Source organism: Temnothorax americanus, unplaced genomic scaffold (genome assembly GCF_048541705.1).
Source record: "Temnothorax americanus isolate GAGA-0224 unplaced genomic scaffold, ASM4854170v1 Scaffold23, whole genome shotgun sequence".
NCBI classification, from domain to species: Eukaryota; Metazoa; Arthropoda; class Insecta; order Hymenoptera; family Formicidae; genus Temnothorax; species Temnothorax americanus.
In genome coordinates this window covers 414,240-431,036 of record NW_027509371.1, presented here as the reverse complement: position 1 = coordinate 431,036, position 16,797 = coordinate 414,240, and the positions used below count along the sequence as shown (strand labels likewise).

Here is a 16,797-nt window from a genome sequence, read left to right as displayed (position 1 = left end):
ATGTAAAAGTTCCATCCATCTATTTTATGAAATTAAAATGTAAAATAAATAACGCCGATTATACCTCGACGAGACATACCATCGACTATGGTAGATAAAAAAATCAAAAATCACATTAGAAATCAGGACTTGACTTTAGAAACCGTACCTATATTGTTAGTATCCTATCTTATACATTATAAAATACGTCGTATACATTACCGAGCAACCGCTCCTCTGTCCGCGCGACACGACGATGCTTTCGTTCCGTATTAATAATAGTCGTAATTAAGAGCGACCGGCGTATAGGAGGCGAAATGTCGACGACGACGTTCTCCCAGGCATATTTTGCCCGTGATACGCGACAAGGTCACGTATGCAAAGTTCAGGCCATTATGACGCTCGTATTCAGATGCAAATTTGCTGGAAATGGCGCGTCTCTTAAAATATACTTACGGCGCGGGCGCACGAATGTGTCGTCGAGGCACTCTCTTTCTCTCCCTCCTTCTCTCGCGAATGAGCGAGCGAACGAAGGAGTACTAACGAGTGTAGAAAGTGCCAATGTGGCGATACAAAGCGTGCGTGATTATGACGCCGAGGATGAAAAACAGCGGGACCGTACGATGCAACGTCGGTGGGTCGATGATCCCCCTCGGGTTTCGCAAGCGTCTTAATGACAAGTCGCATAATTAGCGAGAAACTACGCGTTGTGAAACCCCGTATAACGATCCTCGAACGACCTCTTGATGCGTACACGTGTACGTGCAAATTTTTCGTTCTCTTTCCAAGAAAAAATTTTACGTCCGATAAAGATTTAAAAATTACTAATTCTGGGAATAAAACGTATGCATCAATTAAAGCATTGTATGTTTTAATTAAAGCTTCAAATTTTTATTCTGTATTGTAATAAATTATTATTTTGTTGTCTCAAGTATATTTAGCTACATTAATTTTTCCATCTTAATAATTTTTTATGTATAATTGTTAATAAAAACCGATTAACATTATGATCAGATATATACATAAGTATATAATTAAATAATTCCTAATTGTATTAAGATGGAAAAATTAATGTAAATATACTTAAAACAACAAAATAATAATTTATTACAATGCAAAATAAAATTTTGAAACTTTCTTCATAAACTACAAGTGAGAGAAACTCATTATAAGTTTTATGTTGATAATATATGCAACAAAGTCAAAATATGTGACGTCATGCAAATGTTAAAATATAGTGCAAAATTATACACCTGATGAAGTATGACGAAATATATGTGATTAAATATATATATAAGATGTCGATCGGCTATCAGTGAATGTCGCTGGCAAATTACGCAGATGGAACAGAAAATAATTATATGCCACAAGAATCGTGTTTAAAATTCTTCACGTTGATTCGACTTTTACGTAATCAATGATATAAGTTATACCACTTGTTACATAATTTTCCTCTGGCGTTCTGACGTCAAATTTATTTGTCTTCAGTATGTTTATACGCGCGATGCTTATAAAAAAAGTCGTATATACATATATAATATAAAATATTGCATCATAAAAAGAATATTTTAATGTAAAATATGATAATTAGTTTATCAGTGACTGGAAGGTACATATACGTACGTATTAGAACCAACACATACACACGTTGCGGTTTACATGATGCGTAAATAAAGTAAAATGTATCGATAAATCTGAATCATTTTAAATGCGCGTATAAATTTAAATCGTTATATTTAACACACATCGGGGTTTTATAATCTTATTTATTTAAGTCTGTGTTGCATAAACAACTGTATCGCGCTGCATGCAACAGAAAATGCAAATCGCGATGGACGCATCTCCGTGTGCATATACGTGGGTCTATATTAGACTGAGCCAAAATGATATCTGCTTCGTAACTGTAAAACTTGCAAGCCTGCCAGAAAATATTAAACAAATTATGTTCATCAAAATGACTATAAAATCATCAACTACAATATAGACAGATGTTTTGTGAATTTTTTCAGATTTTTTTTTAATACTTTAAATAGAGAAAAATAACATCTAACATGACAGATCCACGTATGCACTGAGAAGGTAATTAACAGATAACGGCTCGAATGGCTTTGTATATTCGCCACGCAATAACCACCGTGAATTGCAACAATTTCGTGATTAGCCGTTTGCAAACGTCGACGCTGCGTTCGATCGATTCGTTCGATTGACTCCTCCTGAGTGAAATCTGTCGTAGACATCGGCATACCGGTTCCGTGTTCCCAATGTCTTTCTCTCCTTTTTTCCTCCCCGCAGTCTCCGCCAATCGTGATTGACGTCCCTAATCCTAACCGGTATAATGATTCATCACGGGCAACGGCGTGCGCGATAATACAGACGGATTACGTCGCGTACACACGAGCGCACGCATGCCGATGATGGCTAATTCAATCCACACAGCATGCCGCAGGCTGTTAGGCAAAGCGTCGACCGGCTAATGAGGTGTCATTGATTACGAACATTCATTTTGAGAGACAAGAGATCCGAAGACTGACCGTAAGCGTGATCTAAATCCGTCAAGTTACACGACCGTCTCTTTTACTTCCAACAAAAATTTTGAATAGAAATTTTTATAAGTTTCTAGAGTATAGGTAATTCTCAGAGCACTGAATGTATAATATATATAACAAAAGTTAAATAATATAAAATCAAATAAAAGATATTAAAACAATAAAGATTTCTCTCTTTTTCTTAAATTGAAAGAAAATTATAAAAATGTATTTGCCTAACGCAAAGAATAGATATAGTTTTTCCGCATTTTCCTTTCTTCTCTGTTATCGAGAGATGCCAGCGGGGAGTCTCTGATCCTCAAACACAGAGATTCGCAATAAATGCAGCAAGCAAATAATAAGGATTAACCCAATCATAAGGATCATCAACGATAAAAAAAAAAAAAAAAGACGCGCGGTAGAACAGACGTGTGAAGAGCTGATGTTAAACAATACCGGGTCGTGCGGCAACATGGGCGAATTATAGCAGTTTACCAACCCACACGTGAACCGGCCAAGGGGCCATTACTCAATTCCGAGATAAGGAAGAGGTGATCGTCGGATTACGTTCGCCGTCGTCGAACGACGGCCCGGCATCGGCCAAGTGCATAAACCGATTCCCGGGGGAATCGGTGCGCGTTCGCTTCATCGACGTGGAGGCGTCGAGGGCGCGGCGATGCAAAACCGGCGATGAAATCGGCAGGATTTCTCGAGAAATTATCGGCGCGTAAACGGCATTTGAATAGATAATATCATGCCACCCACTATGAAGGATCGCGATTGCACAATTATCACGCATATAACCCACGTTTCTCTAAAAAGAGTAATTAACCAACTTGAGAATCCCTTATTGCATTACGGGTGTAATACCACGCTACGGACTCATGCTACTTGAGTTATTTGTGATACGATCGATAAGAAGTCACATTAACATCGGGAATTACCAGCCTGAAATGGCTGGTACAATTTACATCCTAATAGTAGTTGACATTTTTAAGTTCAATTCTGGCCGGTCGCTTAATACTTATGTTACTTTAAGCGCTATGTTTATGCTAGCCGTGATGTCGAGCGATCGTGACTTAAGTGTTTTATATCATTACTCCTGTCGGGGATATTAAATCGCCGCTCGCGTGATAAATCAGCTCGCCAACGGGAATGCATATAATCTTAAATACGTATCAAACTTTGTTACCATACTTACCATAAGTCAAACTCGTTATAATACGCGCTATGTCATGACGGGCTCCGTACATTTCGTCGTGTATAACGAGCGGAAGGCAAAATTGCCGTCTCAGTAATTTTCATCTGAATAAACGAGTAGATTGAACGTCCCGCGTTATTTTTACTCAATCCGCTTGCTCGCGAGTGAAAGAAAGGCGAATGAATAAGAAAACGCATAGGGGAGATGATTGAGTTATCGTTATCCTCGCGTGACTTCGTTCACCATGAGCGAATTGATGCTCGTGGATCGGAGGTGCAGGGGAATAAAAAGAAGGATACGCGGTAGCTCAATATTTCTGCCCTTCGAAATCAGTTTTTCCGTTCGGGAAAATTACAGCGAGCTTCTACAAGCTATAATGAATTACGGAAAACGAAAACAATATTTATGGCGGATTAATTAATAGCATAAAAATGATATAAGAATAAATTAACATAAAAATAGAACGCCAAAGACGCAATAACATTACGAATATCTTTCGTTGAAGTACGATTAAAAGATTAGAAATTATATCTGCACAAGTTGCTAAAATCCCAGAATTTAAAATCTCCCTTATATAATTATTGTTCAAATATAACTACAGCAATAACAAATTATTTGTCGCATATCTCTCATCTATTATAAAATAATAAAAATTCGTGATAGCTTTACGTACGTACTTTACTTCTAAAAAAAGACATTTTATGGTATTATTATATTTTAAATATTACATATTCTTTTACATACACGCCACTTATTAAATCTAATACGGATTTATAAACGGGACACAATAAAAGTAATGACTGCGAATAAATTAAAGACGTTTTTATTGATTCTTCCAAACAGTGTGATTCGAGTTAGTGCAACCAGCACTATGGGCGACGCTGCTAGGTCGGCTTGGTTGATCAGTCTATTGAGACGAAGCGGAGCCGAGTATCGGTATGTGTACACATGTACGTGTGTGTTAATATGGTATGTGTTTTGTGTGTGTGTCGTTGCATTATCACAATACATTATTAACGTCAATTGACGACGAGTGAAATAAATACATAAAGAAGAAGCAGGAGGAAGAGAGAATCAAAAAACGGTCAACGGCCAACATGGGGAATAAAAATAAAAACAAAAAAGGACAAAGAGAAGAAAACCAATCAAGGATCATTAAGTCGCGCTCATTGAACTTCCTCCATTTCGGCTGTTTTCTTCAAATCTCTCCTTCTGTCTTCGTCAGAGATCAGATCAGACGGAAAGCACGATTTCTGAAGCGATCACACTGGACGGGCGATCGGGAAAAGCAAAATCATCAGAGCCGAGGAAATCCTGGCTGGACAGCACAAACTCTTAATCGAATTTTACTGCAAACGCACAGCAAACTAAATCGCGATTGTTTCACAAAAACAACGGAAAAAATGCGCTTCTTACAAATTCTTAATGTCAGAATTCAAGCTTCTGGAAAGCGAAAGATTTGTCGATCAAGCGTCTCGCTGTCATATATTTTATTCACATCAATATATCCACATTTCTAATTCTTTTTAACCTTTTTTTTTAACTCTTTCAATTTCCTTGTTTGTCCAATATTTGTCGCGGTTGTTCTCTTTAATATTTGCCATTCTTCGTCCTCGTATTTTTCAGATATTCGGTAAATATAAATAAAAATCGCAAATATTTAAAACAATAATATTTAAAAAAAAAAGAAATTTTTTCGCCCTCTTTTTCGCGTACATTGCGATTGCTGGGTGGTCAACAGGTGATGAGGATTTTGTTCGAGAGCATCTTCAACGACGTTGGGATTGTTTTTTTTTCTTCTAAAAACACGACTGCACGCATCGTTCTCTTTCTCTCCTTTGTTTATTCATCAATTCTCACTTTTCTCAGCCGCGACATTCGTCTTAACAAATTTCTTAAGCGCTTAGAGAACGGTAAATAAATTAGGTCACTTCCGTTGACGCGTCGCCAGAAAATTGTTCGTAACAGACTTCGCGGCTAAATCAGCAGACATCGTTCACCGTTCCTATCTAATCCGACACGTCGAGAAACACTTGAATATTCCCGGACTAAAGCCGCCATTCCTCGTCAAGAGGTCGTGCATAACAACACGCTATATTATCTCTTCATTTTTTCCTATGACAAAATTTTATGATCGCTGCGCTGTACGTCATCCGAGAACATGCATTATAAAAGCTGCATACTTTTTACAGTATTGTAATGCATGAGAACGCGCTATAAGTTACTCTGTCGAATAATCAAGATCGCCGAAAGTGTAGGCGCATACTTAAATCGAATAAAGGAAATTTGTGTCGGAAGGTCTAGTGGCAAAGTGATAACTTGTTGAAAACGAGTCTAAGCGCAATACAGAAAGACGCGATGCATGATTTCCTTCCTTTAATCCTTTCATTCAAATTTGCTTAGACGATTCAGGCGTGTTTGTCAAGACCCTCGATAAGAAAGGCCGCTTATATGTACGTGGAAATAAAAATGCTTTTACGACTCTTAAAGTTTTAAAATAGACTTACGCCATAGTCACTCGACTTAAATCACTCTCTGACGTGTTTCACTTTTCCCGCCGGACTGCTACGTCCGATGCACTCGTATAGCGCATTCATGCAGCGACGTTAAATACAACCGAAAATACGTCGACATACAACACAGCGTCGACACAAACATCACACGCAATCGGATAAACCATGAACGAACATTTGCGAATGGCAGGCCTTTTCCCTCGGATACGACTTGTAGGAATCCTCGAAGAAAAATATCGACGACGATATTATTAAAGCAGTCTCTCTCTCTTTCTCTAGCTCTTTCTCTTCTTTCTTGAATGCGATTTCCTCGTGTACGCATTGCATGATTATGCATCGATGCGTCGCGCGCGCGCGCGCGCTTCGCCTTAACAAGGAACCAAGGACAATATTTATCTGTCGCCACTCGGCAATAAAACTTGCCACGCAAGGTGCGACTCGCCGGCAAGAAAGAAATATTAGCAATATCATTCTTCGCGTTCGCTCGGGGAACGCGCGTTCGCTATACGTACGTCAAACCCGGCACAAAGCGCACACCCGTTATAGCCCCAAACGGACATTATCGTCGTCGCCGTTGTCGAATTTTTATAGCCTGCCCTTCGTATGCCCAGCACCGCGAGTGTACTGAATACTAACAAGATTTCATCGGTTTCCTCCTAGTTTAATCCGTGCGCGTTTCTTTTTGAAGAAACGGCTGCTATAAATATTCATGAATAATTCCGCCGCGTTACATATATCTCTGAAAAATTGGAACGCCAAAGCTGTGTCCCTCCGATTGCTGTTTGCATTCGTAATATATATAGTAACTGTACGGTAAGGAGGTGCTATTTCAGTCAGTTGAACAAAAAATCGGATACAAAATTTTCGAGACAAAAAGCCGAAAAGCCCTTCCCTGTCCTAAAAATTTATTATCAAATTTTTTTCTTTAACTCACAATTACAGCCCACCTTACCTCTTTTTGTAACTTTTTATAATGAGAAACAACGCGGTATTCTTTCAAAAAATTCAAACTTCTCTTTTTAGCAGCAACAAAACAAACATTTCCGTCACTCCATTATTTGTGAATATGTATTCATTTTCTCCCGTTTCTCCAAAACGAAACACGTATCATACGCAAAAAACACCCATTCAAAATATTCATCACTCTCATATATATATATATATATATATATATATATATATATATATATTATATATTCCCCGATCATATATATTATACACCTCGTCTCATCATCGTCGTGTTTTTCCATTTCGCGCGCTCCGAAATCGTGACAACAAAAGACAGGCCGTCTTCGCGCGATTTCTTCTATACACATATAGACAATGAAGGTAATAATCTAAATGGATCGCCTTACAATTAGATTCTAGACTTACGGTCTAACGATAGGTGGTTTGCCGAGTTTGTGTGTCGTGTGTGTGTGTGTGTGTGTGTGTGTGTGTGTGTGTGTGTGTGTGTGTGTGTGTGTGTGTGTGTGTGTGTGTGTGTGTGTGTGTGTGTGTGTGTGTGTGTGTGTGTGTGTGTGTGTGTGTGTGTGCGTGCGTCCGTGTACGGTGAAATGACGACGTGTGATGATGCTGAGTGGCTCGTAGCATATATCTTGCTCGTCTAGCTGACGTATAATGTCGCGAGGGGGGGGGGACAGATGGTCTTCGTATATCGCATACAAAACGACGCAGGATTCGCGGAGATTCGTCGCGCGACCTCGGTCCCCTCGACCGAGGCTCTCTCGATCATCGAGCACAGATTTACAGAAGACCGAGTCAACCTATCACGACGCGGCTCGTGATAGACACGGCGTGCCTATGTATACGTGTATACGTGTGTATGTGGGTGTGTTTGTGTGTGACCGGCCGACTCGCTTCTACGTTTACTCGCTTCTACGCTCTGTGTAAATCTGCGCGATGGCCTTTCGCTAATGTAGATATATAGTATATCTCGGGTATAGAACGCCTGATCCTGCCATGTAATTCTTTGCCGCGCCTTCCACCCTCGCTCGGTCTTAAACGCTTCGATCTGTCGCATTTCAATCGCCGCGATAATGATATCAGTCTGTGGCGGTGACTAATCGATCATACTAATATTTTCGGAAAAAAAACTGACAGAAGTTATCTAACGAATTCACGATGGCATTCTTCACCGTAGTTACGTAACTGTAGTTGAGATTTCTATCAACACTTATATTCTGAAGAAACAAGTTTCAATTTATTTAAGTAAGTATGTTGAGTGTAACAATGGCATTTCGTTGTTAAAAATAGAGACGAAAAAAAAAGAATCAAAATTCTATATTCCAAATATTCGTAAGGCTTCACTTGGAACAAAATCGCATTAACAATAATTTAATCTGTGAGAGATGACCTGAGAATGAAGAAGGAATAATACACAAACTTCGGAGCTACCGATCGTCGATTACGGACGAGTCAGATATCCCGTAACGGAACGTACGACAATATCTGCTATCCAACTCCGGCGAGTCGAAACGGAATGACGGCAACGATAGTTCCACTTGATTATATTGATATTGAACAAATCAATAACGCGTTTATCTGGTCCACTTGCCGTTATTTAGCAGAGGCAACGGTAAACGGTAAGAGCGAGGGGCAATAGGAGGGAAACGCGAAACAATGTTACGAACTCGAGAGAGCTAGCCGCCCGGTTATCGGTGCTCGACTCCGAGGCTGAACCGTTGCGAGTTATCCGATAAAACGCGGCGATAGCGCGCGATTAAACGCAGTTACTAGTACAGACGGTAGCTCCTTTCACGCGAGGCGGGCCCCTTTCGCGGGTAAGAAGATGATGATGAAGATTCCCTCTCCCGCCGGGGGAACAGTTCGACCTACTATCGCGAGCGATCTGGCGCGAAGGAAGAGGCGAGGTGGAAGGCGCAGACGTCGATTACGATCGGTCGTGGCGGCGGGGGCGGTGACGGCGGCCAGCAACGGACCGGACCGTTCATCGTTCTTTCGATTAATTGCTACGTTACGTTTTAAACGGTCACGTCGCCGCTACTCGTCTTGGAATTGGCGGCGGCGACGGCGGCGGCGGCGATGGTAACGGCGATGGTGGCGGCGATGACGGCGAGAAAAAGCCAGGGTATATCACCACCACGCGAGCGTGTTAGTGCGTGGTCGGACGAGACGTGCGTCCACGCGCGCGAGTCTGTATCTTAACTCTCATGATTAACCTCTTGCGGCCGGCTCGGCGCGGCGGTCGAAACTAGTTTTCCCAGATGCGCCTTTTAGGCTGCGGTCCACTTGACGCTACAAATGCTTTGGAGCGTTCTTCTTCTCCTTCTTTCTTCATTGAAAGAAAAGGGAAGAGGAATGCTTCGAAGCATTTGTAGCGTCAAGTGGACCGCAGCCTTAGGCACCGCACGCGACAACTCGACATGAATGGCGCGACGCGTAAACTGACATACCTCGCGTTTCGCGGCTAAAGCGAGTTTGGTCGCGTCAAGAACAATTTCGATCGACAATCTAACGTTTCTCAACTTCCGTTGCACAATTACAAGCTGCAAAACGATTAAGGAGGATGTTAGAGTACGCACGGATCGTCACTTCGCGAATCGATGGACATCGAGGAAAAATAGTCGCTACCTAATTACGCGTGAAGAGCGATAATTCAATACGCGTCGATCTCGTGTTGGGTACACGTCAGAGCCAAGACACAATGGGGTATAAAAATTGGGCGTGGGATCGCGGAATGAGATAGAATAAATTCATGATAAGATGATCATTGTGTAGGGGCAATCGATCGGAAAACAGATATAGTTGAAGCATAAGAAAGATGAGTGGTCCCACGTCTACAAAAGGGCACGGCGAAGGCATTCCGATATTCCGATTGGACATAAAATATCAGCAACGTTATATATTTTATTCCTCGTCCCTTCCGCCTTGTTCCTATGTCGCTATCGTTTCTTGGCTCGTAGACTTCTTTCACGCATGGCCTCTCGCCGTAGATTGTACCACAAATATCGTTGCAATTGTAAAAATGAGGAGAAAGTGACTAATTTCCGTGCACCGAGTCGGGCAGAATCGACGATTAAACTAATCAGAATTACCTAAATATTTTCTACTTTTAGGTATTTACACATTAACGGAATTAATCTAACTAGTATTCTCCAATTTGTCGTTGCAAATTGGAACGTCGGGTGGATCGACTGCATGATTCACGATCAACTGACTTTGAAAAACACATGAGGAACGTGTAATTATCTTTTGGTGGAATTTCTCTCAACAATAATCTAACTTAATTAACGTTCCATCACCTCCGGATCTTGGAGCAAAATTTTGCACGTATCAGAGAAAAAAAGCACTAGTATAAAAATACGAAAGACTATTATGTAACTGATTATATAACCGACGAGATGATTGTCGTGTGTACAACCTACTACAAAGAAAATCCATGCGTTAAAGAGACCCGATAGATGAGGTCACGTGCGTTACGCATATTCAAGTACGCTCGCGTATACACACATACAACACACCCGCAAGTACACGCGCTCTTCCGATCTCTCAAGACTAACACACTTTGCGACACACTGATCGACACAGTTTCTCGCTGGTTGCTCGGTGAAGTCAATCCACTTGGCTGGACGCGGAACATCAGATGGAGTACCGAGCGACGGCGCGTCGTCGCGTGCGGCATTGATGCATGCACGCGCATCACGTCACGTCACGTATACTACGAACACCGTTAGCGATGAGAAGCCCCTCCTCGTTATCGCCTTTGACGCCGTCTTGTAGAGGCTCGGCGATACCGTCGTTCACGCGGGAACGCTTGGCTCTGGCCCCCTCGAGATCGCACGTAAAAGCGAGCGTCGCGAGACAAAGCAAACGTCAATCGAGTCATTTGCGCACGACGGGCGACAACATTGTCCATATCTCTCTTTCCCGTGTCACTTCTTTACGGAACAGAGCCAAATACCTCGTCGTCAACACCCACGCACTCTCCTCCTTTTTTCCGCGCCGTTTCCGCCATTGTCGGCGTTTGCCATTTCGCTCTCATTTCGCACTCCACCGAGCGAATCCGCGCGACTGCGAGCGCTCGTCGCGCTCGGGAAAATCTTCGGTTAGATAACGTCGACGATCCATCACTCTTCCGCCTGCAGCAGCGTGCGGAAATCCTGCTGCAGCTTCGACTCGTGGTAACTCCATATATCGCTGAAGTCGTCGTCCCCATTGTCGTCGTCATCGGCCTCTCCGGCGAGACTCGACGACGATTTGTCCTCCTCGGCGAAGCGCTCGGCGGGCGATGGCGACGAATAGAACTTAATCTCCAGATCCCGATGGCCGTTGGGCGACGTGATGATCTCCGTTGACACTTCTAGGCCCTTCGGGGACGCGGCGGACCCGCAACCGGCATTCGAGCCCGCGGCGTTCGCGTTCGCCGGCGAGCTTACCGGCGTGCTGCCGATGCTGTCGCCGCGCCAGAGGGTTCGTTTGTGTCTCCTACTTTCAGACTGGCCCCCTCGATCGCCGATAACGCCAACGTCCCTCGTCGGCGCGGCGATCTCCTCGCCGTAGTTAAAGTAACTCGTTGGGTCGCTCCAGCTGCGTCTCAACACTACGCCGCCGGGCCCGGCGACGGGCCCCGCGTTCCTCCCGTCGTCGTGCGGTCGAGAATGCTCGTCGAACACTCTGTCGAGCACGCGTTCCTGAAGACCAGTACACGGCGACGTCAGGAACAGCGGTGTTTGGCTGAAGTGACTACCGCGACAGTACTCGACGCTGGACGACGACGACGGCGGTGGCGGCGGCAGCGTCGTCGTCAGGAACGGCGCGTAACCGTTCCGGTCGACGTCCCAGATTAGACCGGCCGGGTCGCAGTATCGACACTGACACGGACCCAGACCGTCTCCCCTGGCGGCGGCCTCGCAGGACTCGCCCGCGTACTCGTGAACGTAACGTCGCGGCAGATTGCCGCTACAGTTGCCGTTATCATTGACGTGATGATGCCGGTAGTTTTTGGGTGGCGCCGTGGCACGCATCGGCGCCGCGATCACGTTACGGTTGTCGTCTAGCACTTTCACTTGCACATGATGCCGGTGGTGCACGTACCGCTGCTGCCTGACGTCCGCCATTTCTGCCTGCATCGACGGCGCCCTGCAGCCACCGTAGATATTCTCACGATGGCCGACCGGTGGCCTCCGGTAGTTCCTGAGATGCGGCGCGGCCGCTTCGTAGATCCTTGGTTCGTAGCAGGTCGGCGCGTACGATTTCATCCCGATGACGCCGGATTGTTCCCCGGTCGTGGTGCCGCAACCGGTAGGCTGCTGCCGCTGCACCTGCGGCTCCTCCGATTTGACCGCGTCGACGCCACTCGCGACAACATTGTTTGGCGGCTTGCGGTCCTTCTTTCTGCGCTTGCGAGGCTTGATGATGCGCGGCAGGCTGTTCTCTGAATTGTTCGATCCGGAGCTCTCGTCGCTCGCGATACTCAGCGAGTCGATGTTCGCGATATTCGAGGAACCGGCATTTTCCTTCGCCGCAGCGGACGAACAATCGGCGTTCGTCGCTGTTGTCTTGGAGCTCGAGGACACCATCGTCGGTGGTTTCTTGGCGGTGGCCTCTGCCGGCCTTTGAGGGACGATTCGCGATGCCGAGCACCTCGTCGCGCCGTTCGCGTTGCTCGTCATGGATGGGTTCGCGCTATTATGAACGTAATTGCCGGCGAGGTTGCCGCAGGGCGACACGTTAGAATTGCCACTGTTATTGTTGTTGTTGCTGTGCACCTTGCCCCGATTGTAAAATCGCCCGGCCAGAATTAGAGGCGCGCCTTGCGTGTGAATCGCCAACCTGGACAGGGGGCTTTTGTGTAGATGACCACTCAGTGGCAACTGCTGCTGATCGCCGCACGTCTGTTGCTGTTGCTGCGACTGCTGCTGTTGCTGTTGTTGACTGAGTGACGGCGACGAACGCTGATTACACCTGCGCGGACTCGATGTCATTGATATTAGCGGCGCGCCCGTCCAGCCGCCCGGACCACCGTATTGCACCTGACATTGCTGCTGATCAGCCAGCCCGGAGTAACCCTGCCCTCCATTATAACAACCGCGCACCTTGCTGCTGCGTACCGTCGCTGGCTGTTCCTGCTTCCGACAGACGGGCACGGGCTTACCGTGCAGTCCGGCGCGCACGTTGGACGAAATCAGGCAACTGCCGATGTAACGCTCCACTTCCAGGGTGCCCTGGGAGGCCGGGCTCATCTTACAATATCCGCGGATTGCGCCACCAATGCTAGCAGGCGTACGATCGCGACGGTAATCTTCAGATGATATCGAAATAAATTTCGGCACTTGCACCGCCACTTTGGCACTGACAACTCCGTTTCAATTCTCCTCCTACTTGTCGTGACACATTATTCCACTGATCCTGATCCTCGGGCGGATAAGGCAAACTGCGATCTAGCCCATGTTCATAATGAGCCTCGACGACGACCAAGTCGCCGAAGCGACCAAATTTCTCGGCAAGAGACCGTAACGTATTCTGCGGGTCAAAAGTAGGCCAGGAAGAGAGGCGGTCGCGGCGATGCCGAAGGAACATAAACTCGCGACCCTTCGTCAAGAACGACCAAACGAGACCGCGGCCGGAACGATACTGAAGAACTGAAGCTGGTGCTGGCCGGAGCAACGTTACACTGTCCTCGGTCCTCTGCGACGTGGAGGTCTCCCTACCCGTTCTCGTTGCTACCACCACCACGAGCATCGGATCCCCTCCCTTGCCGTCGATAGCTTCCACCCCACCATCCCGACCTCCCACTCCTTGCCGCCTTTCAATACGACGCCGCGCACACCGGGTATATACAACGCGCGGCGCGGTGTCGTATCCTTCCGGCGGACGACGACGCTGTCACAATTCAGCGAGAGGATCTTAGGAGAAAGCTAGGAGAGCAAGGGAGGGAGAGCGGATGAGACGAGTCGGAGAGCATCGTCGTCTACCCGTCACAACGCTGACTGACAGAGACGAATTTACCTGCCTGCCTGCCTGCCTGCCTGCCCGGTGCTTATCCGGGTTTCTTATACCCTGACTTAGCATAAATTTCATAAACAAATCCTGGACCCGCTTTCTCTATCTCTCTCTCTTCCCCCGTGCTTGCTGCAGCGTGAAATATGAGTGAGTCCAAAACGGTAGATTACAAAGAGGGAAAAAAGGATTTTATGACTTTCTGATCTTTCTCGAGCGGATAAAGTCTAATCAAATTCCCATGGAGAAAAGAATAAAATAAAAAAAAAACTTTGAACGATTTTCTCTTTGAATTAAAAAAAAGACGCAAGAAAAAATGATGTAATCTCATAGATATGTAAAAAAAAAACGACTTATATACGTCCGAGTATACCTCAACCTTCCACATAAGAAACCTTGCAGGCTTTACATAAATTACTCACTATCAGAGCTATTTTTACGTATGATACAGTAATCTACATTGGATAATACTGATAAAGTATCATGCGTTCCGCCGATATCACCTTCACTTATACAATGAATCATAAGAAAAAAATGGAGTAACGATCGTGTCGATGATTCATCGAGCGATAAGTCGCTCGTTTAAAATGCACTCCGCTTAAAATATCCGCGGTAATAACTCTTCGCATGCAAAACATCGCCTATCGAAGGACGATTTTTTTATTTTACGCCGGTTTTAAATGGTTCACGTCGATGAGGACTAATAGCATGACGTAACTTTAGTTCTGCGGAAAATTACGCGATTCATGTTTCATCGCGCGATATAATTCAATAACTTACCATTATACTTTATTTTTAAAATATAATTATCAAAAAGATAATGGATCATCCAAATTGAGAAATGCACAAACGAATTGTTTGCCTTGAACATTATTCAAAGCAAATATTTCAAATATATTCTAAATAAAGAGAAGTAAATAAGATACGTTCGAAATTTGACATGCGTTACTTCTGAAACAATCGACTAACAGTTCCTGAAAATCTTGTAATCTAAGTTGCTCCCGATCGGAAGAATGAGATCGGCCATACGTTCTCGCTGTCTAAGTAAACTAACCGACTACTGTCAGCAGCCGCGAGGCGGTCGAGAGCGGAGAGAGTGCGGAAGAGAAGCGCGCTAGAAAGAGAGGTAGGTAGAAGGACTCCGATATCTTACATCGGAGCACCTTCGCATCTGGGTCAACGGCGCGAAAAGTGGGTCACAAGTCATCAATCGCCCGCGGCACGCCACTCGGATCGGATCTCCTTCCACCCTCTCTCTCTCTCTCTCTCTCTCTCTCTCTCTCTCTCTCTCTCTCTCTCTCTCTCTCTCTCTCTCTCTCTCTCTCTCTCTCTCTCTCCCCCCCTCCTCTCTCTCTCTCTCTCTCTCTCTCTCTCTCTCTCTCTCTCTCTCTCTCTCTCTCTCATCCAAAACGTCTTGCGCGGTGAGGGATAGTTGGATTCTTTCTCGAAACTCCTTGCCGTCGTCGTTAGGCATATCAGGAAAGTTTGGGGGAACCACGTTTCCTCATATTACACGTATTAAAAGAGACTATGAGAGGCGCCGCTATTGAAGCATGCATCAAGAGGAAGTTTTAGGGCCGTTTGCCTGTTATTATTACATTTGTGGAGAAAGAAGTTCGAAACTGGCTCTCTATTATTAGATACATCGAACGAGTATGTTTCCAACGATCTCTCTATTATTACGCGCAAACCAAAGAAAAGTTTGAAAGCGCCTCTTTCTCTTGCTCTCAAACAAATAGCGCGCTTATTACACACGTACGAAAAAGATTTAGAGCCGTCTAGCGCTTTATTATTTCTCGTCCGAGCGAACGCAAATGAAGTATATTGCGTGTAAAATTCCTAAAATTCCACCCTCAACTCGACTAAAGGTATTTCCGTTAGCTTCGGAGTGGATTAAATCTTTCTCCTCCGCTAAAATATCTTTCTATCTGGAAATATATTAAAACCGTACCTAATACTTATATAATATATAATATAGATACATACACTTTATATTAGACATCACAGACGCGCGCGCTATTTATTTTTAATATTTCACTGTTATTATTACACTATTAACCACACAACTGTCAAAATATCTCATGACAGCCGCTCATGAAGTAAGCGCATAAAGAGAACCAATCGGCATCGCGGAAAAGCGACAACAATACTTTGATAGATTCGAGTATCGATGACATGCTCTTTTTAGAAGAGGAGACTAGAACACTATACAAGCGCGCGCTACGCGCACGCCATTTAGTAAAAAGTTTTTCGAAATTGACAGCCACAGAAGCGACACAAGCGAAACACGCCGCGGTGCAAAATTCGAGACAGCCAATCAGCATCGCGAAAAAGAGGCATCAATTCTTCGATACAAATAAAATTCACTCAGTTAAAATGCCATTTTTTAAATTGGAACTAGACACCACAAACGCGCGCTTCGCGCGCGCTATTTAACATTATGCTATTATGCTATTACACAATTAACTTCTTGATACACACAACTGTCAAAATATACGATGACAGCTGCAAATAAAGTAAGCGCAGCGAGAGAACCAATCAGCATCGCGGAAAAGCGGCCACAATAAATTCGACTATCGACTTAACATATGCCTTTTTTAGAACGGATTATGCTATA

At 44.6% G+C, this 16,797-nt stretch overlaps 2 protein-coding genes across 11 annotated transcripts in view; both read right to left on the bottom strand.

Moving 5' to 3' along the window:
- The window catches only part of LOC143898290 (CCR4-NOT transcription complex subunit 6-like), a 379,988-nt gene that overhangs the window by 270,273 nt on the left and 92,918 nt on the right, over nucleotides 1-16,797 (bottom strand). The window lies entirely within an intron of this gene.
- On the bottom strand, nucleotides 4,513-14,397 carry LOC143898367 (uncharacterized). The gene has a single exon (XM_077407789.1). The coding sequence runs from the start codon at nucleotides 13,421-13,423 to the stop codon at nucleotides 11,309-11,311; it is 2,115 nt and encodes a 704-aa protein (XP_077263915.1). The 5' UTR covers nucleotides 13,424-14,397; the 3' UTR covers nucleotides 4,513-11,308.